The sequence below is a fragment of the Ambystoma mexicanum genome, chromosome 12, assembly GCF_040938575.1.
Source record: "Ambystoma mexicanum isolate Mex_15411 chromosome 12, UKY_AmexF1_1, whole genome shotgun sequence".
Taxonomy (NCBI): domain Eukaryota; kingdom Metazoa; phylum Chordata; class Amphibia; order Caudata; family Ambystomatidae; genus Ambystoma; species Ambystoma mexicanum.
In genome coordinates, this window is record NC_090936.1 from 461,481,082 (window position 1) to 461,508,043 (window position 26,962).

General features: G+C 45.2%; 1 protein-coding gene across 1 annotated transcript in view; it reads left to right on the top strand.

Moving 5' to 3' along the window:
* The window catches only part of LRP6 (LDL receptor related protein 6), a 1,542,295-nt gene that overhangs the window by 1,414,086 nt on the left and 101,247 nt on the right, over positions 1-26,962 (top strand). Inside the window, exon 20 of the mRNA XM_069628714.1 lies at positions 1,806-2,036. Coding sequence (XP_069484815.1) covers positions 1,806-2,036 — 231 coding nt within the window. The remainder of the gene's footprint in view (positions 1-1,805; positions 2,037-26,962) is intronic.

Consider the following 26,962-nt stretch of genomic DNA (forward strand, 5'->3'; position numbering starts at 1 on the left):
ATTGCAGCAGATGACTTCTGTTCCTGTGCAGCTCTGCAGATGCTGGTGTTCCTGGGCCTCAGTCGTGGGGACAAGACGGAGGACTTCTGGGTTCTCCTGCACTGCAATGGGACAGTTACCGACCACAACCAGCAAACTTCAAACCAGTGGCACTTCAGTGTTTCAGATACTTGCGTCTACCGCAAATAGCAACACTGCGGTTTCTGGCTGGCAGATGTACTTCCCTTGTATCTATGGTCCAGCACTCTGTTAAGGTGGCTCAGGCTCTGTCAGTCCTGCTTCCTGGGAGTCCAGTGGATGTTCTGTAGCTCTTTAGCCAGCTTAAAAGCAACGCACATGATCTGCTGTTCCTCTCTGGCTATTCGGTTCCAGCAGCAACTGCAGTGGAATTTCAACCAGCTCCGAGAGAATGTCCAGGTGGCTTACTTTGGAGTTGATTGGTCCCACCAACTCAAGGGGAGAAGCCATCCTTGCAGGGGCTTCCCGGTCGATACGAATTTGGAGTTTCAGCACAGCAGCAGGGCTTCACCGGGCAAACCAACGGTCCAGGAGTTGCAGCAGGCTTACTCTTCAATTTCTTCTTCGGATTCCTTCGTCCAGTGGTCGATTCTGCCTTCCAAGACAAAAAGCCTCGCCTTTTATGCAGGTTTCTCCCATTCATTCCAGCCTAGCTGTCAGTCACCCAGCAGGGTGTCTGTCCTTGCCGGACAGCCAGCCAATCACTGGCAAGTGTATTCGTGTCTCCTAGGAGACTAAGCACAGGGAGTTTCGTGCACCTACCTGGCTTCCTGCCCCCGCCAGACACCCTGGAGCCAGGGCAGGCTTCACTCGTGGATCCCGCCAAAGGCAAAGCGAACAAAGGGACCAAACCTGGTTTGGCGCACATAGTAAATCTCAAGAAGGATCTTTCCAAGAAGAAATGATGAAAAAAGAAGTCTGGGACCATTTTGACAAAAATGGCACCCTTGGGTGCTTTGCTGCAGCTGCAACAGCAGCCCGCAGTAAAAGCACACCACAGTAGTTAAAAGTAAACCACAGCCACCAGGCATTCATCAAGGAAAGGGCAACATAAAATGTTGCATGAGAAGCTAGACAAAGGGGATACTAAGTAACCTCTCCAGCACCCTATTGTAAGATAGCGTGTGCTGGGTCTAGAAAGTTACAAATGTCAGTAAAGTCAATATAACTTTACTGCTCTTGGAAACAGTAGTTTATCCAAGAGAAGGTATTTAAACCTTTGGGAAATCTGGAAGACTTCCCTGTGCCATGTGCCACTGCACTGAAGGTGCTGTGTGACACAATGCACAAGATGATGCCTATGGAGTTTGTCAGACTCCACAACCAAAATAAACACAGAGTTCAAAATCACATTAAAATACATGAGAGAGTGGGGAAAAAAGGGCCTCACTCTTTCCAGGTAAGTCAATCAAATCCTCAAAATCCAGCAAAGTTGCTGGGGGTCTCTAAGGTAGAAAGGAATTGGCACATTTCTGAGAATCCTCCCTAACACCAAGCATGCAGGATGGTTCCTTAAAAGCCAGTACTGGACTAAAATGAGCCCAGTGATATTGGTCCAAAACACATTGGCATATGTTCTTAGCTCATAACTTGTTGGGAGCAGATTTGCTTTACTCAAGTTGACCTTTGCTTGGTTGTTTTGCTCAAGCAGCATTTTTACAAGTAGGTAACCTGATCAATGTGCAAGAAACATTAATTTTGTTTTTCTTTGTTTGTTCATGAAAATCGTATATCATAATTATGCTTTGCACATGCCATATGTTTGTTTCCTTTTGTTTTTGGTTCAGATCCAACTGAGGAGCCTGCACCTCCATCCACCAACACGATTGGCTCGATCATTGGTGTTATCCTCACAGTGTTTGTAGTTGGTGGCATGTACTTCATCTGTCAACGGGTTCTCTGCCCACGCATGAAAGGTGATGGAGAGACAATGACCAACGACTATGTAGTGCATGGGCCAGCCTCAGTACCCCTTGGCTATGTGCCCCACCCAAGCTCACTTTCGGGGTCTCTTCCAGGTAAGAGAACACATGCATTGTTTTCCAGAGTTAGTATAATTATACCGTATGAATCTTTTTCTTTTGACCAGAATAGTCTTCAACATCTTGATTTATCCACTGCATCAAAATATTTCTTTTGTTATAGAAATACTCCAAAACAGACTCTATCCCAGTATTTTCTTTAGAAAAGGGAGAATCCTTCAACACTGTTTCAGCAGCAGCACATCAGATCCAGTAGCGCAATTATATTGGATATCTGTGAATCTGAAACTGTCTTCTCCAAAAAAAAGTGCCTGCTGATTGACCTTCTGATCTAGTGGCCCCCAGGACTCCACAAGGGTGTGGGTCATCGCATCTAACAGGTGTCTCCTGATATACCTGGAACTAGTTTAAAGATGCAGACTGTGGGAGAAAGCTTCCTAGTCTTTCATGACCGAACCAGATGGTTTTTAAAAAAAGTTGAAGATGCAATCTACTCGAAGCATTGTGTGAGGAGCATGAACATCATATTGCCATCTATCAATTAATACATCTATCTATTAATACAAACGTGATGCTGTGCAGAGGATTCCTTCTGCCCTCTGCATTAAGGATGTTTTTCTGATGTCCTCTGGTGAGGGGTTCAAGCGGACTAACCTGTGTGAGTGGACAGATTTCCCACAAAGTCATACCAAAGTCTCAAAATAGTAATGTGACAGAGCAGTCTTAAAATGGGACTGAAATGGTAGAAGCTACAGCTGGTACAGCTAGTCAAGCAACACAAAGCTAAATCCATATGACATATTTTTTATAGATATACTCTTAATCATAAAGTCATGGGTTGAGAAATATCTACAAGTACTTTAAATATAGAAATTGTATTTGTCTGGTTTGCGCTTAGACACTTGATATTTTGGTGTTGATGGTATTAAGTTTTAATCTTTTATGTCATAGTTATTGTTTTGTCAGCCAACATGTTTCGACCTCTCTGGTTCATTTTCAAGGCTTATATTCCTTACATTTTTTCTACGTTAGTGGTTTGCGGGTGCACAGTTTCCTGTTGTCGCCTGCAGTTGGACCCCTGTGGGGTGTATCTAGGAACAGCACACCCAAAGGAACCCGAAAGAGAACAGATGGATCCCACAAGGGGCCAACCGATGGTGGCGACAGGAAACTGAGCCCCTGCAACCTGCAAACGTGGAAACAATTTAAGGAATATTAGCCTTGAAAAAGACCCAGAGGGGTTGAAACACGTGTCTGCTGACAAAACAATAATTATGACATAAAAGATTCAAACTTAATATCATAAACCCCAAAATATCAAGTGTCTTTTAATGATTCGAAGCGCAAGGTAAACCAGACAAATCCAATTTCTAGTGAAGACACGAGGTGTAGGCAACACCTCAACCACCGGCAACCTCACAACTCAAGCCAAAACTGAAAGCAACCAAGAAACACTCTGAGGAAAGCGCAAATCCTGTCTAAGCCTATTGCCCAAACTATACTAATACTTTAAATATAGAGCACAATTATTCTGAAAATGGTAAGCAATCCATTGAAAAACAGTAGGTTAAAAACAGATACAAAATGGATTATTATAATGATGGCTTTCATGACTTTTACATTTGTGAAATACATTGATTTCTGATGCTTGTTAATCTGCTTAGAATCACATGTTGTGCATATAGTCCAACATCTAGTGGTAATCGCGGAGTGTTGCATCTTTCTTATGAAGATCGAAAGGGAACGTCGACATGGGCCTGATGTAACACTATCCCGAACGTGACGTGTAGTGTACCCAAAATCCCTCACGCTTCAAGGTCCCTCAGATTGATTTGTTCCGCCCAACTAGTTGGTCAGTTTATGCGGAGCTCGCAAGAGTTGATATTGCTCATTATTTACTTCTTTGTCCCACGAGTTGACAACGTGGCCTCTGCCCTCCGGCCAGCCCCTTACAGTAGGGAGAGTGGAGCCCTGGGTTGATTCTTTTTGAGAATGCATTTCCTTTTTCCCCCTCTCTTTAACTCTTTAGTCTGGCTACCGCCATCTGCCTCTGCTATGGAGAGTATTAGTCAAGATTGTGTGCAGTACCCTTGGGGAGACTACAGCAACATTGACCTCCTGGCAATAGGAACCCGACCTTTGGTATAAGTCTGTATTACACAGGTTGGTAGTGTGGCTGAGCAGCCAGGCTTATCTCAAGAGCAGTAGGGTTTTTACAGAGATTCACAGTGACAAGTATTCAAATAAACTCTTACACTCAAGTAGCCTGATTCATGGAATTATTTGCGTGAAAAAATCTCCATACTTCAAACAGGGATTTTCAGGCAGAAAGGCGTGCAAATCTACGTTTTTCACGCAAATAATTCCATGAATCGGGCTGATGGTTTCTTGATTAAACAATTATTTATTTAACATTCAGTTGAATAAGCCTTCTTCAGAAGGGAGCAATATATAAGCAACACACAAATACACTTCAAAGCACATTCTGTTTCTCTAAATCAGCAAGTACCCATTTGCAATTTCACACGGATGTTTCCTACACCCTGAGGTGACTTAAATAACTAGGACACTGTGAACATTTATATATCACTGGTAGATTTAGAGCAATACTGAGTTGGTGTCAAAGAAAAGGGTTTGGGAATAAAACAAAGGCTAACACAAATATTCTGAAGCAGGTTAGTACTTCTGAAACCCCAATCCAAAGTAAATCAACCCTTTCCTGGAGGAGAGGTAAAGCACAAAGTCAGAGGTGAGAAGAGTCTTTCAGGGAGCCAGGCCAGCCAATGTTAATAGAGCAAAAGTCTAGGTGAGCTGAAGTACATCTTGCAGGTAAGTAAACGTCGTGCACAATGTTTTAGAAGTGTTTGTAGAACAATAGAATCACTGTATGGCCACAAGGTGGGAGGCTTGTAGGGGGCAAAGCTGCAAGCAACTCTGCAAAAGCAACCAAGACATGTCTCGACTGAGAACAAGCAAGGCTACACAACAAGAGGTAAGTCCCCTTAGTTTTACAGTACCTTTGGTTAGATGAAATGGTTCCAGCTGGCTTCTGTTCCTGTGTAGGTCTGTAGATCTTGTTGTTCCTGGGCCTCAGTCGTGGGGACAAGAGGGGGAATGTCTGGGACTCCTGCACTACAATGGGAATGACGGTGGAAGCAAAGGGTTTTGGGTAAGATTTGTACAGAACTGGTAAATCTTCCTTACCTGGGTCAACCCCAGAACTTTGTGCTTCACTAGTGAGATATGTTTCCTTAATACCTCAGTGAGTGAGGACCTTTTTTCACCCTCACATAATCTTTAACTCTTTTTATGGGTGTCATTTTTTTGACTCTCCATAGTTTCTTTTTAAAGTTATCCTCTTTAACAACTTATTGGCAATAAGTGCCTGTTGTTGCTGGATTGCCCGAGGGGCTTCCCGTTTAACTTTCTTTTGCTAACCTTGAGAAAACTACAGTTCCCAAGGGTAGAAATGATCTTTGGATCCCTTTTACATTGTATTTGGTGAAACCAGCACACCCCACCTTATGTGGAGTGCTGGGGAGATGCAATGTATCACCTTTCACACTAAAACCGTAACAATTTTGTTACAGGGGCAAACTTACCTTCAATTGCTGGTGGCAGTGTTACCTTGTATTAGTTTGGTGCACCTATACCGCGGGCTGTGTTCACAGCTGCATTAAAGGCACTCAAGTGTGCTCATTTTACCAAAATGGCCCCGGTCTTCTTTTTTCACCATTTTAGTGTTTCTTGTCGTTTTTTTCCTTGCCCTGGCATCCAGGGTGGGGAATTTCTTTGTGATTTTTATCTTCGGCGGGAGTCCCGCTGGGCTCCCCGGCCAAGCTCCAGTCTGTCTGTGAGAGCAGGAAGTGAGGGAGGAGTCCAAAACATCCCAGCCCTTTTTTTTACGCCTTGCATGGGGACAAATCACAGTAGGGGGCTGACTGTCCTGATTGGACAACCAGACCACCCCTTCTTGTAAAATGCGGGGAGAGAATGTAGAGGTTGTGCTGTAGTTCATGATAAATACTGCGAACCTGGAAGCTGAAGAAAAGTCAACCACTGGAACCAAAAACAAAGAGCAAGATGGAGAAACGGCTGAAGGGATTTTCAGCGAAGGGAGAGCCCGTTGTGTAACCAGAGCCTGCTTTAGCCCTTCCTTCCAATCGACATGGGGACTCGGAAAACCACGACCCCAACCCAGAGCCTGGTGAGACCAACTAGACTCAAGGAGACCTGCATTTTGAGCCATCCCACGCGTTGCTGCCACCATGCGTTGTTGCAAAACCCTGGGACCACAAGCCATTGTGCGGTGCACGGTCTTCCAAAATTCCGAATCTCGCTGAAGCTTCGTGGGCATCCTGGTGAATCTCCAGAAACACAAATCAAGTCTGAAAAGTTCCCTCAACAGAGTGCTGGACCTTTGCCACAACGAGAATTCAACCGCGATTTTCTGTCTTCTTCTGTGCTCCTTGTAAAGGCACCAAATCCGCAGAACCGCATTCAGCCATGAGGGAAACCTTGCCTAGAGCCTTCTTCATCGATCCCTGCTGCAAAGTTCCTTCTGAGGTCTTGTTTTCAGTCACCGCGACAAGGAATCCACTGACCGAGTATTTGGCTGCAGATCCTGAAGTCCTCCTGCTGCAAAATCTTCTTCAATGCCGAGTTACTGTGTTGGCTTGGGTATGTACTTACCATAAGCCTCTTAGAATTTCTGTGTAGCTGTGGGGTGTTTTCTGTGATGGGGAGTGTCTCATCCAGTGCACCCAGCCCACTGCTAGAATCCTGCTAGGGTGTCTTCTGTGAAGCCCCTTGACCCTTCTAACTCTAAAGTAAAGTACTCGCCTGTTTGCCCAGTCTTCCTAAGAAACTTGACTTTTACTACTTAAGAACCTACCCTGACACTGCATGTTGGTCACTAGATGCTAGTGACCTCCCTTCTGCCACTGAGAACACTCGTGCTCCAAGAATAAGGGAAATACTTTTAAGGTATTGGGGCTTTTGCCTAGAAAAGAAAATAAGTGTTTAAAAGTTACTTGTAAAAGAGTTGGTTGGTACCTGTAACTCTAAGAGTGAACAGTTACAAAGGTTCTTACTTATCTTGGATGTGTGATGCACTATTCTCAAAAGTATGATTAACATCTTTTCTTTCCTTAGAAACCGTTTTGCCATTCTAATAGAGAGTAGATGTGAAGGTATGTTACACTCCTGTGATTAGGTTGTGCCTCTTCCCAAAAGTAATGTTTTGGTTTTGCCAGATTATTCCTGCAGGATAATTGTATGAGTGTCCCCCAACTGGGTCTTGCTTCCCCTGACTTGCTGATAGCCTGTCCAGAATAAGTCTGCATTAGGTTGTTGCCTACCTAGAATAGTTTTGAGTCATTCAGTAAAGTGTAACATTGGGTTTTACTTTCCCTGTGCTCTCTAACCCAGAGTCTGGGGTTCTAACTGTCCCTTATAAATCCTACATCAGTTACTGGTGTAGCTGGGAAAGAGCTAACCTCGACTCCTTGTGAGATTGAAAAAGTATATTGGTTTTACTTGCCTTCTGTTAGCTGTGTGCCATCCAAAAGTAAGTTACCCCAGTTACTGCTTATCTCTGTGTTTCAATGATTTCAAAAGCACCTGTAATTGAATATTACATCCTTAGGTTTTACTCACCTTGTATAACTTATCACAAAAGTAGTTATAGGTTTTTACTGTACCTGGAATACGTGTTCCACTATTCACAAAAGGTATATGGTCCAGTTGACTGATTATGCGATTTGTACTAAGAGTCACTGTACAACTGGTAGTCTACTGCCCTTGTATTACTGAATGTAATTGTGAAAGTACCATTGGTTTTTACTCACCAAGAATAGGTGTGACCTATACTGAATGTGTATGAAAAGGTTTTGACTTCCCTATAACTACCGTTGGGTATTCTGAATAAGGTTTATGCACTGGTCCGTGTACTTTCAAGTATAGTGTTGTATTTTTATAATTGTGATTACGTATAATGTGTGATAGTACTTACTTACCCCTAGATTTATCTGGGCCTACCTGTATTTAAATCATTTATTTTTGTATACATAGTGTTTCAGTGTTTCTTTGGACCATTTGCATTACAATTTCATTTGTGCTGATTCTACAGCCCTCCTCCCTCCTAAGAGCAGCTTGGCTGCTCTGTCTACGCTACTGTGTACTCGGGTGGTACAGCCTGATGCTAAGAGTGGAGTCTTGTACTGCCTCAGTTGAATGGTTTTGATGAAGTTGGATAGCACTTCAAAAAAACTGTCCTAACAGAACCCCACAACTGGTTTAGTCCAGTCCTGACATTTGGCGGCAACTAAAGCCTGTTTGCTTTACTTAACTTTCTTAGCCCCTCTGTTTTGGGGGAAATGATCAGTCCCTATGGCTCAGTGCAGTGTGGCCCCTGTCCCCATTACGAAATCACTTGTTTTACACTGCACGCATTACCTTACATTGAAGTGCGGTAGGGACACTTTGTATCCCCTTCTCTTTTTAGTTTTGGATATTAGGTTGCACTAAAGCACCACCTATAAGCTGAAACAATTGCATTAAGAGTACAGTTAGGGAGAAACAGTATATGAGCAGGATCTCAAAACTTTACTTTAATATATTTTGCAACAGATGACCCTGTGGCTTAAGGGCGCGGACAAACGCAACAGGGTCTTCAGCTTCTTTTTAAATATAGCAGTAGATCTCAACTCTCTGAGGTCTGTTAAATTTTTGGACCCAAGTCAGTTTGCAGGCAGGGTTTTTGAGCTGATGGTATTAGATCTAAGGATCCTGATACTGGATTTGTTAGCCAACGCTACACTCGGATATAAAGGGCTAGAAACCCACCAAACATTTGTGAGTACTCAGTCGGAGGTGGAATTCTATCTTCGCCTTCATTGGAAGTCAATGCAAATTGTATTTGTATTCATTGATTTATTAAGCGCCTTACACCAAAGCGCTGTACAATTGAACAACATAATACATAAACACACAATATAACAGTGGAAGCAAATACATTATGAATCAATCAACAAACCAGTGAAGAGAGCAATTAACTTAAGGGGCTAGGTAGGGAAGGAGGAAGGGAAAGGATAGGAGGGGAGTGGGGAAGAAGGGTAGGCGGAGGGAAGGGTGAGAGGGGGGGTAGGAGAAGGGGGAGATAGGGCAAAGAATAAGGAGGGGGCAGGCAGAAGGGGGGAGGTGTTTCAGGGAGGAGAGTGGAGGAGGAGAGATTTAAGGGAAGTGCGTAATGAGATGAAGGTCTTTTGCGTCTAGCATGAGACATGATCACCAGTGTTTTGTTTTTTTCTCAATATCACAGCCTGCCACTAGGAAATTATTCTGTTCCCAGCTTCTGTATTTTAGTCTCTGTGCCTACCACCATCAGTGCAGTCTTTTCTTTATAAAGCGCCAGACCATTTCCAACCATCCAGGTTTCTAGAGCTTATTAACAGTGTTTTCATTTCTATGGTTACCAGACAGTGGGATAACACATTGCATGGATGCATAATTAGTAAAGCAACACCATTTTCTTCCAAGGATTAAAAAAAGGAACTACAAATATTATAAACAGAGGTTGATAAACACGCCCCCTGAGGCACACCATAAGCCAGGAGAGCAGGTTGTGCATCCTTGCTACATGCTCTGCACCATTGGTTGCTCATGAATGAGCTAATCCAGAGGGCTGCGTTATCTGAGAAGCAAGCTACTTATTTTAATCTGGTGACCAACACTGTGTGGTCCACCAGATCAAAATCTGCAGATAAATGCAACAGCATAAGCATTGTAGTTTGCACCTTGTCCATAATCTGTTGTAATCTAGATTTCAGGTCAAGCAATGCTGTTTTGAGTGGATTGGGTCCTCCAACGTATTCCTCATCTTAGATGTATTCCATCCAGCTTTGCTGCTCTTCGGCATTTTTTTCGACAGAGGGCGCTGTGCGTCGATGTCGTCGAGTCGATGGTCCCTCGAAGGCCTCCGTCGAGGGTGACGTCATCGGGTGTATAAGTAGCACGTGCGGCGCCTGTTGGCCTCAGTTCCGTTTTTCCGCAGTACATTGCTTCGGACATTCGGCGCGCCTCGAGTTCTGTCAGGAAATATAATATTACGAGAAGTAATGTTGTCCTCGTCGTCGACCACAACCCCGAGATCGGGTTTTAAGAAATGCAAGTCGTGCGGCTCAAAAATGTCGATCACGGACCCGCACCGCAAGTGTTTGTCGTGTCTCGGGGAAGGCCACGACATGGAGGCCTGTTCGAAGTGTCAGGCGATGACGGGAAAGGCCTTGCGAGAAAGGAGAGGAAAGCTACCGGTAGGTCGGAAGGATCGGAAATCCTCTAGCATCGAGTCCCCATGGGGGAAAAATCTCCTCGACGCGAAAGGCATAGCTCCAGATCTCGAAGCGAGTCTTCGTCGAAAAAGTCGAAGAAACAACACCATAGATCTCCCTCCACCTCGTCGTCAGACGAGTCTCTGAAAATGAAATGCCCCACAAAACATTCGTCTTCTGAAGAGTGGGAAGCATTTGGGGTCAAAATGATGGAGGTATTTGAGAAAGCGAAGCCACGGTCCGCGCCTTCTTCGGAAGACGGCCGGGAGCGTCATCACTCCGACACTCACGCGCCCTCAAGCCCGGGTGATCGTAAAAGGAAGGATAGAGAACCTTCCAGGACGCCGAGCGAAAAACGCTCGAGTCGACCGCTCGAGGTCACGATGCCGTCCGAAACCTTTCACACCTCGAAGGAAAAACTGTCGAAGGCCGCCTTGATGCCCTCGAAGCAGACCCTGTCGACGCCGAAACCCTCGGCGACAAAGGCTCCAACCAAGCCAGGGCAGCCAGAAAAAGAGAAGGAAAAAGTAAAAAAACATGTAATTCCTTCAGAGCCTGGTACTACACCTCTTCCTCCTACTCTCCCAGAGAAGGTTTTCAAGCCTCTCCCTAGAAAAGAGTTTTTTAAATCCTTGACCTCAATTTTTGAGGAACAGGAGAGATCCAAGTAGGAAAATGTACCTTTTGGATTGGAGTATGGCACCTCAAATGTCCCAGAATGCTTGATCTCAGAGGAAAGCAGAATGAGGGATTTGGTGGAGTCTTTGCACAATGCAAGTGGCATTGATACCTCTCCTGAGAATGATTTTGGTAGACCAGATCCAGGAGAGCATGCTAGTCCATCTTATCGTCAATTAATGACCAAGGTGGTAGACTACTTGGGATGGGCTAAACCAACAGCCCAATTCGTTGAGGACGATTTGACAGACATAATGGAACATGGTCCCACTGAAGACCCAGTTTTACCTTTTCATGTAGCCTTACAAAACAGGGTGGCCAAGAATTGGGAAACTCTGGATTCTATTCCTCCTGTGAATAAATCCCTAACATCAAAATACCGCCCAGCCAGTAGCGACCCCGGCTATCTGTCAAAACTTCCAACTCCCGAGAGTTTGGTCATACAGGCAGCCACAGCTTCCAACAAACTTGCGTACTCGTCTATCCCTCCAGACAGGGACGATAAGTGTGTGGATGGTTGGGCACGGAAGGTATTTTCAGCCGGGAGCATGGTATTAAAATCTGCCAACTCCGCATGTGCCTTGGCAAAATTTTCGTACACTCTGTGGGAGTGCACTGCAATGGTGGCGGAGCACATACCAGAAGGGGAAGAAAGGGAAGGATTCCTAGCCATCGTTGGAGATGGAAAAGAGGCCATGCAGGAATCCCTTCAATCTGGATTGGACACTGCGGATAGTGTAAGCAGGTCCATGGGCACTAGCACGGTAATGCGCAGGTTTGCGTGGTTACGGAAGTTGGGTTTTGCACCCGACGTACAGAACCACCTCCTGAACATGCCTTTTGACTGGTCTCACCTTTTTGGCAACAAGGCTGACGAGAGCTTTGAGAGGTTGCAGACCTCAAAAGCAGCAGCCAAATCTTTAGGAGCTGCTATTAGGCAACCTCAGCCTTTTCGTGCGCAAGGACAATCATGGAGGGGACGATCCTATCGTTATTAAACCTCATATGGGAAGACGAGAGGAATGGCTAGTCAAAGGGGCCAAAGAAAGGCCACTCGTGGTGGACGAGGATAACGTGCTAAGCCAGCTCCAGCTGCAGCAACTTTGCCATCAGCAGCTGCAACATCCGCCACAAGACCACTTTGAGGACTTGCACCACAAAACACCTGTGGGAGACAGGCTGTCGCTGCATCTGCAAGAATGGCGAGCCATTACTTCAGATGTTTGGGCTCTATAAATAATAGCCCTAGGCTATTGCCTTCCTTTTCTAAAGCAACCTCAAAGCAACCCACCAGGGAGACACCCGTTGAAACTTTCAAACCAAAGGTGCTATAGAACCAGTACCTGCAGCGGAGAGGAACAAGGGTTGGTACTCCCCGTATTTTTTGATCCCCAAAAAGGATGGAGGACTGAGACCCATCTTGGACTTAAGAAACTTGAACAAGTTCCTCAGGAAGGACAAGTTCAAGATGGTTACCCTTTCTCAGATCCTTCAGGCCCTTCAACTCCAGGACTGGTTGTTGTCATTGGACCTCCAGGATGCTTATTTTCATGTGCCGATTCATCTCAAACACAGAAAATACCTGAGGTTCGTAGTTGGCGACTCACTATCAGTTTCGAGTCCTGCCATTCGGGTTGATCTCCGCCCGAGGGTCTTTACCAAGTTAATGGTGGTGGTGGTGGTGGTGGTGGTTGCGCACCTCAGGAGAGGGGGGGATTCATGTCTACTCCTACCTGGACGATTGGTTGATCAGAGCGTGCTCTGCCGAGCAAGCACTGGGTCATCTGAAAGTCACCTGCCACTTCCTCCACAAACTGGGCTTCTCCCTCAATTTCAAGAAGTCACAGATGACACCTTCCCAACAGCTTCAGTACATAGGAGCTGTATTAGACACATCCTTGGGAAAGAGCTTGCCTCCCAAGTCGAGGGCTCAAGACATTCTTCAGATGGTTTCCAAATTCCAAAATGCCCAAAATCTCCAGGCTTATGACTTTTTAAGGTTGCTCGGCCTCATGGCATCCTATATTTTTCTGGTGCCAGAGGCACGCTTGAGGATGAGATCCCTTCAATGGGCCCTAAAGACTCAGTGGTCCCAGTTCTCGGGTCAAATGACCGATCTTCTTCAGATTCCGAACAAGGTCAGGCAAGACCTTTTATGGTGGACCTGTACAGAGAACATTCTAAAAGGAGAACCCTTTTGGCAACCATGGCCAGAGATCACAGTAGTGATGGACGCCTCACTCCTGGGGTGGGGAGCTCATGCCAACGATTTGACAATCAGCGGTCGTTGGTCTCCATCGGAGTCCAAACTACATATCAACCTTTTAGAGCTGAGGGCAATCAGACTAGCACTGAAGGCCTTCCTGCCATCTGTCAGGGGAAAGAATGTCCTGATAATGACGGACAACACAGTGGCCATGCACTACCTAAACAAAAGAGGAGGTGTGGGGTCACTACTCCTTTGCAGAGAGGCAATGCAGCTCTGGTATTGGGCGATTCAGGAGGGAATCTATTTAACAGCAATTCATCTAGCCGGGGAAGAGAATATGACGGCAGATGCTCTGAGCAGGCAGAGCACGGTGTCCCACGAATGGGAACTGGCTCAGGAAGTCATTCAAGAGATCTTCGCCCTTTGGGGAACCCCTCAAGTAGACCTGTTTGCAACCGGAATCAACCGAAAATGTGAAAGGTATTGCTCAAGGGAATTTCCCCCGAGAGGAGCCCTGGGGGACGCGTTCGTGGTGGAGTGGAATTTCCCTCTATTGTACGCGTTCCCTCAGATTTCCGTCATTCCTCAAGTCATCAGGAGGCTGAGACGCTTCGGGAACTGCATGATCCTAATTGCCCCGGATGGGGCCAGGAGAACGTGGTATCCGGACCTTCTAGACATGTCCATCTGTCCTCCAGTACGTCTCCCTCAGAGAGAGAACCTTCTTTCTCAAATGGAAGGTCAGGTTCTCTACCCAGAGGTCAGAACACTCAACCTTCATGCTTGGTATCTGAAAGGCTGAGATACAGGGATTGGAACCTTCCAGAGGATGTTATGGAGGTGTTGCTTTCGGCAAGAAGGCCAGCAATAAAGTCTCTGTACCGTTGCCGTTGGAAAAAGTTTTGCAACTGGTGCAGGGAAAAGAATGTCGATCCTTTTCTATGTTCTGTTCCGGAAGTACTATCTTTCCTTCTGACCCTAGCACATAGGGGTCTGAATATTGGAACAATAAAAGGTTACCTTGTGGTGCTTTCCATCTTCAAGCGCTCATCGGAAGAATGCTCATACTTCAAAATTCCTTTGATAAAACAATTCATAAAAGGTCTCACTAATGTGTTTCCTCCTCACCCATTTCAAGTACCAATTTGGGATCTAAATTTGGTATTAAAATCCTTAATGTGTGTCCCTTTTGAGCCTATGCACACGTGTCCATTAAGATTATTAACATGGAAGACAGCATTTTTAGTTGCTCTAACATCAGCAAGAAGAGTGAGCAAATTGCAGGCACTATCTTCTGGGCCACCCTATACTGTGTTCCATAAGGACAGGGTTGTGTTGAGGGTTAAACCATCATTTTTACCGAAGGTAATAGCTGATTTTCATTTAAATCAGAACATTTTTACCCTCATTCTATCCTCCACTTCATCCTTCTAAGGAGGAAGAAAGACTACACAGACTGGACCCAAAAAGAGCTTTAAGCTTTTACATCTCTAGGCTTTCTAGACTTGGAGTGGACAACCAGTTGTTTATAGGCTACACTGGAAGAAAGCTGGGTCAATCGGTAACAAAACAATTTCGCGCTGGATCGTGCTTTGCATTTCAGAATGCTACAGACTAGCACAAAAAGACCCACCTGAAGGGTTAAGAGCTCATTCCACCAGAGGCATTGCCTCTTCCACAGCCCTTCAAAGAGGTGTCCCTATAAGGCCTATTTGCGAAGCAGCAACTTGGTCTTCGCTTCACACCTTCTCAAAATTCTATAACCTGGATGCTTCCCAGTCTAGGGAGCTAACTTTTGGAAAAGCAGTGCTTTACTCTGCCATCTAAGGGCAGTTTAAAAAAAAATAAATAAAAAAAAAGGACCCCTTCTCCAGAGGAACTATGCAAAATACTGCTTTGGGAGCCTATCTGAGATGAGGAATACGTTGGAGGACACAATCCACTCGAAGAACAAGTTGCTTCTTACCTGGTAACGTTCTTTCGATTGGATCTTCCTCCAGGGTATTCCTCATCGCCCTCCCAACCTACCCCTCTGTAGATTTTTTCCGGGTTATTGCCATCTCAAATCTCGCAAGGCTGATACTGGTCTGCCGGCACAATCTACAAAAACAGTACAAGATCACAAAGTACAAAAGAGGGAAAAAACAGAACTGAGGCCAACGGGCACCGCGCGTGCTACCTATACACCCGATGACGTCACCCTCGACGGAGGCCTTCGAGGGACCATCGACTCGACGACATCGACGCACGGCGCCCTCTGCCGAAAAAATTTCCGAAGAGCAGCAAAGCTGGATGGAATACATCTAAGATGAGGAATACGTTGGAGGAACATCCAATCGAAAGAACGTTACCAGGTAAGAAGTAACTTGTTCTTCCGTGCCATGCCCCTGCCTGAAACATGACTGCCATTTGTTTAAAATCACATGTTCATTCAAATATCCTGAGATTTGAATATAAGCCACACAGTCTACATTTATTTAAAAGAAACAATATTTTTGATGCACTGCAAAAATGGGCTGTTACTGGGCATAGACCTAGCTTTTTTAATAAGGGGGTAATCCATGCGATGTTGAAAACCTGCTGGAACATAGTTTTCTCTGAAAGAAGCGTTGACAAACTTACAGAGTGCCCATCAAGATAGGAGCACATTCCTTTTATTACCATTGCGGGGCATAAGTCCCATTTACAGCTAGTCAGTTTAAAATTATTGATCAATGTGAGTTCGGATTCTGATAGAAGTTTTTAACATTGAACTGGTTTTCTTGCATCTTTTGTGTATGTTCCTGTATGTTCCGCCACATCCTGGACACCAACTACCCTTTCAGTGATCTTCTTGCTAGTCTCAATATTCCTTTTTATCTGATTAAGCGTCCCTGACATCGCTTCCTGAATAGACATGCACCGGGCAATGTCTTTAACAAGTGTATTTGATTTGTTAGTGCATGGATGTTCCAATTCTTTCAGATTGTTAGAGTTCTTTGTACTCTAATTCTGCGTCGGCGATCCTGGCATCATTTTTTTTTGGCTACTATAACAACCTCTTTGAACTCCTTGGCCGCCACCTTATAACCCTACTTATCATGGACATCCTGAAAGGTTCTCCATGCAAAAAAACATATTTTTGATGGTCTTGAGTTTTTGTAAATCTGGGGAAAACCACCTTTTTGTCTCAGTAACCTGCTTGGTTCTGAGAGAAGCTAGAGTGTTAGTGGCCTCTTACACTGTCTGCTGTTTGGCACAAAAATCATCTACCAGCACGACTTCATTAACCTTCTCCACCAAAGGCGATAAAATGGCTCCAAGGCCTCTGAGGTAGGTTTTTTCAGATTCCTGCAGGCTGTCGTGTTTTTTTTTTCAACACCTTAGTCTTTAAAATCTTTTTACAGACTATTGTGAAATGACCAAAGAAGTGGTCAAACCACGGATAGAGAGAGACGACCACGTTGGTTGTTTCAATATTATGTATGGCAACCCAATCTAGGGTATTCTCTTTCGTGTGCGTTGGTGTCTTAATAAGTTGCCCAAAACCCGGATACCTATTGAGTGTTCTAGGAAGCTGGCTAGAGTATCATTGTTACCCAGCCAGTAATTAAAATCTCCCAAGACCGTCGCCTTAGTATTTGGTTTGAGGATTTGAAGCAATGTATTACAGAGTTGCAAAGGAAACTCTGGCATAGGAGGAGGGGTGGGGGGGGGATCTACAAACCAATAACATATTCGGCATCTGTCCTGATTTGTAGCCGTAGCATTTCAATGCCTGGTAACTCCAGCTCCCACACATCTAGTTTAGATTTAAAAAATATAGGTAACCCCAAACCCCTTTTGTCTATCCTGGCAATACATATAACCAGGGGGAATAGCCAGTGCCAGGGTAGGTCCTGCTGCACCATAACACAATGTCTCAGGAAGTGCACATATATCTACATCCTGGTTAACAATATATGTGGCTACATCGAAAGCATGCTTCAAGAAAGATCTGGTGGTTAGTGAAAGTATTTGAAGACGATAGTTTTAATTTGTTTTAAGACCCATGTCCTTGCTTACTGGTATAGTATTACATGGCAGTTTTAAGGCACCAGGCCAGTTATAATCTCCATCTCTCTGCACCATTATAGTTTACTGAGTAGTCATCATCATCATTATTATTATCATAATTTTATAATATGCTTAATACCAGAGATTGGTTTCTAAGCGTGGGATCGGGTTTTGAACCTGTGTTGCGCTGCGTTGTCTTGCTTCCAAGACAAATGTGTTGCTCCAGAGCTGTCCCCCTCAGGTTGTCATTGTCATGGGATTGACAACCTGCTTTGCTGTGCTCACGCCAGTCTGACTGTTCTGTGGTTACTCGACCTGAGGCTAGCAGCGTTATAGAATGGGCTGATAAACTCTGTGCCAAGACTGGTGCTCTAGACAACTGCTAATTATGGCCACAGTATCTTGTAGTTTCTTGGTTGTTTAACAAACCACTGGCTGCCCCTAGTGATAATCCCTATGGCCATTCCGGCCCATTTCCCTTCTATTAAACTTTGTGCTTGAAGTACCTGCCAGTGTTTTTTCATAGCAGTCTATTGGCTTAATTGGAACTGTATACACACTACTGTGTTATGAATTTTGTCAAAGCCAAAGGTTTTGGCTTGTGTATAAGTATTCGTCGAAGAGATGTTCTTCCTGTGACTGGTATCCTTTCTCTAGAAGTTGCTATATAGTGCTGTTTCACTAAACCATACCCATTGGACCTCTGTGCTTATTTAATCAGCTTCACACACTTGGAGTGCACAGTTGAGTGCTGTTACACTGGTGAGTCCGTGAGACGTTCTTCCTGTGACAGGGGATCGTTTCTCTTTAAGTTGCTATTCAATGCAGGTACGCATTTGAAGAGCTGTTCAGCTCCAACATATACATTCTGGACACTGTGGACTTTGACTTCTACCCAAAATATGTTTTAACAGCTTTATTTTTATTGCGTTTATAGTGTGACTAAGCCACACCCATTTGCACCTCCGTGCTGACCTTTCAGCTTGCTCTGCGCATGCTGGTTCAAAGTTAGAATGACAGCATACACGGTGACCTCAGCAATGCCAGCACGAACAGCAACAATATTTGTCGAGCCTAACAGTCCTATTTCTTTGGGGAAAGGCAGCTAATGAAGGCTCCGGTGGTCACAACGGGACCGGCAAGCAAGTGTTTCATATCCAAAGGTTGATGACGTTAGAAAATGTCAGGTAGTAGAAGTCGCTAATGCACCAGTCTCTAGTGCAGGTGATGCAGTACACTTTCCCGCCCCGGAGACAATTCAATCTCCTGTTGCATGCCCTATTGCATCGGATGTCCTAGGATGCAGAGGAGCTAACCACCAACCAACGGACTTAGAAGTACTGGCATGCTTCACACCGGCAACCATAGATGCTGACCAGGAGATTTTCTCAATGCCGAATTTGATGCTTTTGAATGCCCCAAATTCACCATTCATGAGGCGGACCATACTCCATGCCCGTTGCTATATTCTCAAGTGGTCCAAACAGCATTAAATGTAAATGAAAATGCAGGTGCCAGGCCAATTGCATTAGCCCCTGTACATTGCTATCCGCCATTGATTTGTAGTGATAAACAAAATCAAGTCCATCTCTCTCCAAGGTCACATAGGCGCACTGATGTTGAACCCCAATGGGATGGTAGTGCATCAAAGCATAGTTTGTATTTTTCAAACTCACCCATTTTGATACCAGATACTGAGAAAGTGGGATACTCCTCATTTTCCTCAAATTTATCTGCAGCATCATTTGCCAGACCCACCCCAAGACCCTCATTTGGAATTACCCACCCATCAAACATAATGCTTGAAACCACTCTTACCGCCATTAATACGACAATGTAAAAATGGTAAAAATCCATGAAGTTCAAGAAAACAAAATTGACACAAATAGCGAACTCCTCAATTTGATAATGGCAAAGCTGGATTGGTTGGCTGCAGAAATCCCGCACCTATCAGTAGAGGTGCTTGCACTAAGTCAGTCTCATAGTCCACTTCATGTTAGACTACTCTCTGATAATACCTACCTACCTACCTGCATGCGGAGAGTGAGAGAGATGAGGTCTTACCGGAGGTTGCGGAGGTCATAGGAGATATATCAACTCAGGATGCGGCACAAACGGTCACACCTGACACTTTCATCTGAGGTATTTGAAAGTACGCGGCCTGAGGGAGTAATGTCCCTGCATCATCCGAGCTGATGGAAGTGCCGACATATGACTTATTTTACCCCATGCCTCGCAAACGTAAAGGGAAAAAACACACTAATTTGACAAAAGCCAAAAATCAACCATTGGCAAAGAAATCAACTAAATGCAGAGCCAAGACATTTATTGAGAATTTAACAACGCATCTGAATACTGATTAAAAAAATCAGACGGCATAAAAAGCCACGGTAGAGACCAGGGAGGCTCGTATAGAACAGGTCTGTCCTTGCACTTCCTCTCATCACGCCAGATCGTCGTCATGACCCTGCTCCTACTTCCCCAGCTGTAAGTTTTGGCGAAGTGGAAGCAAATGCTGAGCTCATGAATCTATCCACATCTTCGATTTCTTCTTTACCTCAAATGGATGCTATCTTCGAGAGCCTACATTATTTGCAGCCTTAAATGAAGCCTTGTAAGATATCATGTAGTAAGACATCTAATTACTTAACTTCAAAACAATGGAACAAAAGAGAGCACACATCAAAAAAGAGTGAGCCCTTGCCTTCCCAGAAACAAGAACAGCAGTAGCATTATAGATTGCAAGATTATCCCACCAGTATGAGTCAAGAGTCGGCGAATCGGCAAAAGCCAATGCCTTTGTGCACTCAGACTCAAAAGAATGAATCAATTGCGATTAATGACCAACTCATTCTCATAATGATAGACAAGGGAAATATCCATTCCTAAATAGAACCACTCTTCGAAGGGATTGTGTCCTCCGATGTATTCCTTATCTTGATAGATCATCTCCAGCTTGCTGGCCTCGGAATTTTTTTTTCAGTAGAGGGCGCTGCACGTCGACGTCCCTCGAGCTGATGTCCCTTGACAGCCTCCGTATCAGCGCCGACGTCATCGTGCGTATAAATAGACTTGCGCAGCGTCCGTTGCTCAGTTCCGTTTTTCCGCGCTTCGTGGGCCTCGGAATCGTGTTGCTCAGTTCGTTAGTCAGATATATTCTTCATTATTCCTCGAATACCAACACTTACTCGATGGCTTCCTCATCTGAACCGTCGACTCCACGGTCCGGCTTCAAAAAATGTCAAACTGTGGAAAGAAAATGTCATTGACAGATCCTCACAGGATCTGTTTGTGGTGCCTGGGATCGGAGCACCAATGTTCGGAGTGCGAGGACTGCATGTCCATGACGGCGAAAGCCTTGAAGGAGTGTAAGGGGAAGCTTGAGAGAGGTAAGACAGTCAAAATTCCTTCGAAAGTTTCCTCGGCAGAGTCAAGACATTCGTCTCCTCGCCGACACAGGAAACATTCTCGTTCTAGGTCTCGAAGCAGTTCCCACCACTCTTCGAGATCCAAGCATTCGAGTAAGAGACATCGAAGATCCCCTTCGTCGTCTTCTGTTTCCCCGGAAAGAGTCACCTGCCCCACAAAACATAGCTCTCAGGCTGAGTGGAAGAAATTCCGTAAAAGGATGCTTAGCGTCTTCGAGAAAGCGGCCTCGACCCCCTCGAAGACAGCTGAGGGTGATACCCTGGGTGAAAGACCCAAAAAATCAAAACGCAGCGAGTCGCATAAATCTGCGTCATCGACGCATAGGTCGATCGAATCTTCGACGCCGAAAAAGAACAAACCCCCGGCCGTCACTACCTCACAGCCAGTGGTCATCCACAGGGCCTCTAACACGACCTTGAGAATGTCATCGACAACCTCGAGTAGGATTCCGATCCTCTCGAACTTTTCGAGGCCTCTTCCGATCTTCTCGACGCCTTTTTCGGTGTCTTCGAAGCCTTTAACGTCCGCGTCGACGGCGTCAACGTTTTCTCAACCAATTACGACAAATTTGGCTCCTTCTGCTCTGGAAATGGGATTTAAGCCATTTCCAAGATCTGATTATTTCAGACCCTTGTCTTCAATTTATGAAGAAGGGGAGGATGTGGATCAAGAAAGACCCTTTGGGTTGCAGAGAACCACAACACCTGAACCAGAGGAATTTACCTCTGAGGAAAATAGGGTAAAGGACCTTTGAGAATCCTTAAATGAGGCAAGTGGGTTAGATACTTCCCCAGAAATAGAATTTGCCAAACCAGACCCAGGGGAACATGCCGAGCCCCCTTAGAGAATTTTAATTGCAAGGATTATAGAATTCATGGGTTGGTCTACACCTTCACCTGCATTTCAACAGGATGACCTTACATACATTTTCGTTAAAGGCCCACAGGAGGATCCTGTGGTTCCATTGCACACTGCATTACAAAGAAAAATATTGGCTAACTGGGAAACTCCTGAGGTTATCCCTGCGGTTAACAAGAAATGATCAGCCAAATATAGGGTATCTGCTACTGACCCTGAATTTTTGTCTAAACATCCAACTCCAGAGAGTCTGGTTGTTCAAGCAGCAACTGCATCTGGCAGTAGATCGGTATACCCTACTGTTCCACAGGACAGGGATGACAAAAGATACGACTCTATGGCTAAGAAAGTCTTTTCTGCATGTAGCATGGCGTTGAAATCTATTAACGCTACTTGTACACTCGCAAGGTTCAGCCATACACTTTGGGAGTGTGCTTCATCAGCGGCTGACTGCCTCCCAGAGGGAGAAGAAAGGGAAGCATTTCTAAACATCATTAAAGATGGTAAAGACGCAATGTACGAATCCCTTCAAACTGGCATTGATTCTGCTGACAGTATCAGTAGGGCCATGGCGGCAAGTACTACAACCCACAGATGTGCATGGTTGCGAAAGTCTGGGTTTGCTTCAGATTTACAAGCCAGACTTTTAAATATGCTCTTTGATGGCTCTTCTTTGTTTGGTAAGAAGGCGGATGACAGCCTAGAAAAGTTACAGACATCCAAATCAGCAGCAAAATCCCTGGGAGCTGCAATCCGTCAAACGCCATATCGCCCCTCAGGAACCTCTTGGAGAGGTAAGTCCTTTTGCTTTTATTCTGCATTTGGAAAAGGCAGAGGACAGTCGGTTCAAAGAGGTCAAAAAAGATTCGCCTGAGGTGGACGGTGTAAAAATACAGAAGCTGCAGCAGCAGGTGCCTCTTTACCCTCGGCATCTGCATCAGCCACCTCTGAATCACTCTGAGGACTCTCCTCACAAGACACCAGTAGGGGGCAGGATAACTCAACATCTGACGGAATGGCAGGCTATTACGTCAGATGCTTGGGCATTGGAGACAGTTGCCCAAGGTTACTGCCTGCCTTTTCTACGCATTCCTCAGTCATCCACCGGGGAACAGCTCTCTGAAAGTTCCAGATACGCTCCTCTTGCAGGAAATTGTAGACCTGCTGGAGAAAGGTGCCATAGAACCGGTACCTGTAGCGGAGAGGAACAAGGGCTGGTACTCCTCCGCCCCGCCCTACTTCCTAATACCGAAGAAGGACAGAGGACTGAGACCTATCTTGGACTTACGAGAATTGAACAAGTTCCTCAGGAAGGACAAGTTCAAGATGGTAACTCTCTCTCAGATCCTTCAGGCCCTCCAGCTCCATGACTGGCTGGTATCTCTGGGCCTTCAGGATGCTTATTTCCATGTTCCAATCCATCTCAAACAGGAAATGCCTGAGGTTCGCAATTGGCGGCTCTGATTATCAATTTTGAGTTCTGCCATTTGGGCTGACCTCCCCCCCGAGGGTCTTCACCAAGCTAATTTCGGTAGTGGCTTCAAGTCTAAGGAGGGACGGGATTCACGTCTACCCCTACCTGGACGATTGGCTGATCAGAGCTATATCTCCGGAACAAGCTCAGATCCAGCTAGATTATGTCTGCCACTCCCTTCACAAACTGGGCTTCTCCCTCAATGTAAAGAAGTCACAGATGATACCATCACAGAGACTCCAGTTCATTGGAGCGGTCCTGGACACTTCCCTGGGAAAAGCCGCGCCACCAGAGGTGAGGGCTCATGATATTCTGCAGAAGGTCACCAAGTTTCAAAATGCCCAACGTCTCCCAGCCTTCGACTTTTTGAGGTTGCTAGGCCTCATGGCATCCTGCATCTTCCTTGTGCCAGAGGCTTGCCTGAGAATGAGATCTCTTCATTGGGCACTAAGAACTCAGTGGTCGCAATTCTCAGGAAGAATGACAGATCTCCTTCAGGTTCCGGACAAGGTGGCTTGAGACCTTCAGTGGTGGGCCTGTCAAGAGAACATTTTGAAAGGAGAACTGTTTTGGCAACCATGGCCGGAGATAACAGTAGTTACGGATGCCGCACTCACGGGGTGGGGAGCCCATGCCAACGACTTGACCATCAGTGGTCGTTGGTCTTCATCGGAGTCCAGACTACATATCAACCTGTTAGAGCTGAGAGCAATCAGACTAGCGCTGAAGGCTTTTCTGCCATCTGTACAGGGGGAAAAATGTCCTGATAATGACGGACAACACAGTGGCCATGCACTACCTCAACAAAAGAGGAGGCGTAGGATCACTACCCCTGTGCAGAGAGGCGATGCAGCTCTGGTTTTGGGCAATCCAAGAAGGAATCCCTCTATCGGCAGTTCACTTAGCCGGAGAGAAAACTTGACGGTGGACGCTCTGAGCAGGCATAGCACAGTCTCCCACGAGTGGGAACTAGCTAAGGAAGTCCTTCAACAGATCTTCACCCTTTGGGGAACCCCTCAAGTGGATCTGTTCGCCACCAGCATCAACAGGAAGTGCGATCAGTTTTGTTCAAGGGAATTTCCCCCGAGAGGAGCTCTAGGGGACGCGTTCGTAGTGGACTGGGAGTTTCCACTTCTGTACGCGTTTCCTCCAGTCCCTGTCATTCCTCAAATGATCAGGAGGTTGAGAAGGTTCCGGAAAGCCATGATCCTAATTGCCCCAAACTGGGTCAGAACGTGGTACCCGGACCTTCTGGACATGTCCATCTGCCCTCCAATTCGTCTTCCACTCAAGGAGAATCTTCTCTCGCAGAAGGGAGGTCAGGTTCTCTATCCACATCAGAACCCTCAACCCTCAACCTTCACGCTTGGTATCTGAAAGGTTGAGATACAAGGATTGGGACCTCCCAGATGACGTCATGGAGATGTTGCTTTCGGCCAGAAGGCCAGCAACAAAGACTTCATACCGCTGCCGTTGGAACAAATTTTGCAGCTGGTGTAGAGAAAAGAATATCGATTCCTTTTCATGTGGTACACCAACGGTGTCATCTTTTCTACTCTATTTGGCAAATTCGGGCCTTCAGGTTGGCACTATCAAGGGCTATCTCGCAGTGCTATCGATCTTCAAGCGCACTGCAGAGGAGCCATCGTATTTCAAGTTACCCTTAGTAATACAATTTCTGAAGGGATTAATCAATGTCTATCCTCCATGACTATTCCAAGTTCCATTATGGGACTTATATTTAGTCTTAAATTTCCTGATGGGTACTCCTTTTGAACCACTCCACTCTTGTTCGTTAAGATTTCTCACCCTTAAAACTGTCTTATTAGTGGCATTGACATCTGCTAGGAGGGTGAGTGAATTACAAGCTCTATCTTGTAAACCCCCTCATACAATTTTTCATAAAGACAAAGTTGTCCTACAATTGAAGCCTAATTTCCTCCCAAAGGTGGTTTCTGAATTCCACATCTCTCAGAAGATTACCTTACCTTCATTCTATCCTCCTCCCCATCCGGGGAAAGAGGAAGAAAGGCTGGACCCAAGGCGGGCTTTGAGCTTTTACATCAGCAGACTTGCTAGGATTAGGCAAGCAGACCAACTGTTCGTAGGTTACTCGGGGCACAAATTGGGATTACCGATAACAAAACAGACAATTTTCAGATGGATTATTTTGGCCATTCTGGAATGTTACAAACTGGCAGGGAAAGAGCCTCCTCAAAATCTTAGGGCTCATTCAACCAGGGGTATCGCAGCCTCTTCGGACCTCCAAAGAGGGGTACCGATTCGAGACATATGTGCGGCTGCCACATGGTCATCTGCACATACCTTGACAAAATTTTACAACCTGGATTCCTCCTCTAGCCAAGAGATTAGATTTGGCAAAGCTATGTTAAACTCTGTTCATTCTTGAAGGGAAACATGGCAATTTTACTCCCACCTCCAGTTACACACCACTGCTATGGGAGTCTATCAAGATAAGGAATACGTCGGAGGACACAATCCCTTTGAAGAACAAGTTACTTTTTACCTGGTAACGTTCTTTCAATGGGATGTTCCTCCGACATATTCCTTATCGCCCCTCCCATCCATCCCCTCAGTAAAACTTCCCTTGTGGTTACAGCTTACGCTCCTTCAGGGTCAGTAACCAATTCATGTAAAGCAACTGTTAAACGTCAAAACGGAACTGAGCAACGGACGCTGCGTGAGTCTATTTATACGCATGATGACGTCGGCGCCATACGGAGGCTGTCGAGGGACGTAGACACGCAGCTTACTCTACTGAAAAAAAAAATTCTGAGGCCAGCAAGCTGGAGATTATCAAGATAAGGAATATGTCGGAGGAACATCCCATCGAAAGAACGTTACCAGGTAAGAAGTAACTTGTTCTTCTCACTGTCTTTCATTCGATTCCAAAATTGATACATATATGTTCTGAGGATATAAAAGGGATTAGTTTCACACCAACTGATAACTTCAATACAGTAGAACTAAAAATTCCTTCCCAAATATTTAAAGACCTATTGTGTCAAATGAGAGAAAATCTTGCTCAGTGTGATTTCGAGTATCAGACAAATTGCCAGCATGCATAAATCGAGATCAGAGGGTCATCGATAGGAACCAGAACAAAAACCCTAGATCCTCGCAAAGGCAGACTGTATAGTGGTCGCGACCAGGATAGGAGATGTTTAGCACCTGAGGAGGATGACTTCCAGAACTATCAGCTGTTATTTATTAATTATAACACCACAAAAGATCACCCATACCTGTTCGGTTTAAAGTTAATGTATCAAGAACGGCTAAGTCAAAATTATCCTGGCTCACTAAAGCTATAAATCAGACCTATACAAAGGCAAATCATTAGCGCCAGCTAGCACTATGTCGGCAATTCTTCACCATGGCTATATGGAACACAAGAGGTTTTTTGCATTTAATGAACTTGCAGGTAAATTGTTTAAGTATGTACGATATTATTGCGCTACAAGAAACGTGGATTACGACCCAACCGCTATGGCCTAATTTTGAAATTGCTTGGATTGCAGCCGTGAAACAAGCTAAAAGCCGACCATCAGTGTGTTTAAGTGGTAAACTAGATTCAGAGGCAAATGTACCCAGGGTATCTCCATATCCGGGGATCCAATTAGTTAGGTTAATAACATCTAATCCTGACTCACCTTTCAATCCCCAAACTGCCGTGTTGAATATTTATTGGAACCCGACTGCTATTGCTGATGCAACCTTTCTTCAATATGCTGAACAAATTTTAGATCTGAATGCCCTTGATGGTCAATGGTCCCCAACTATTATAGTGGCGGATCTTAATATCTACTGTCTGCCCTCTCTACCCAAACCTCTCGTACCACGAGCAGTAAAATGGGTTGCAGTGATGAAAGATCGAGCTCTTGCAATGTTGAATGGGACTGTAGCGGGTGATCTTCCGCCTGCCCCTACA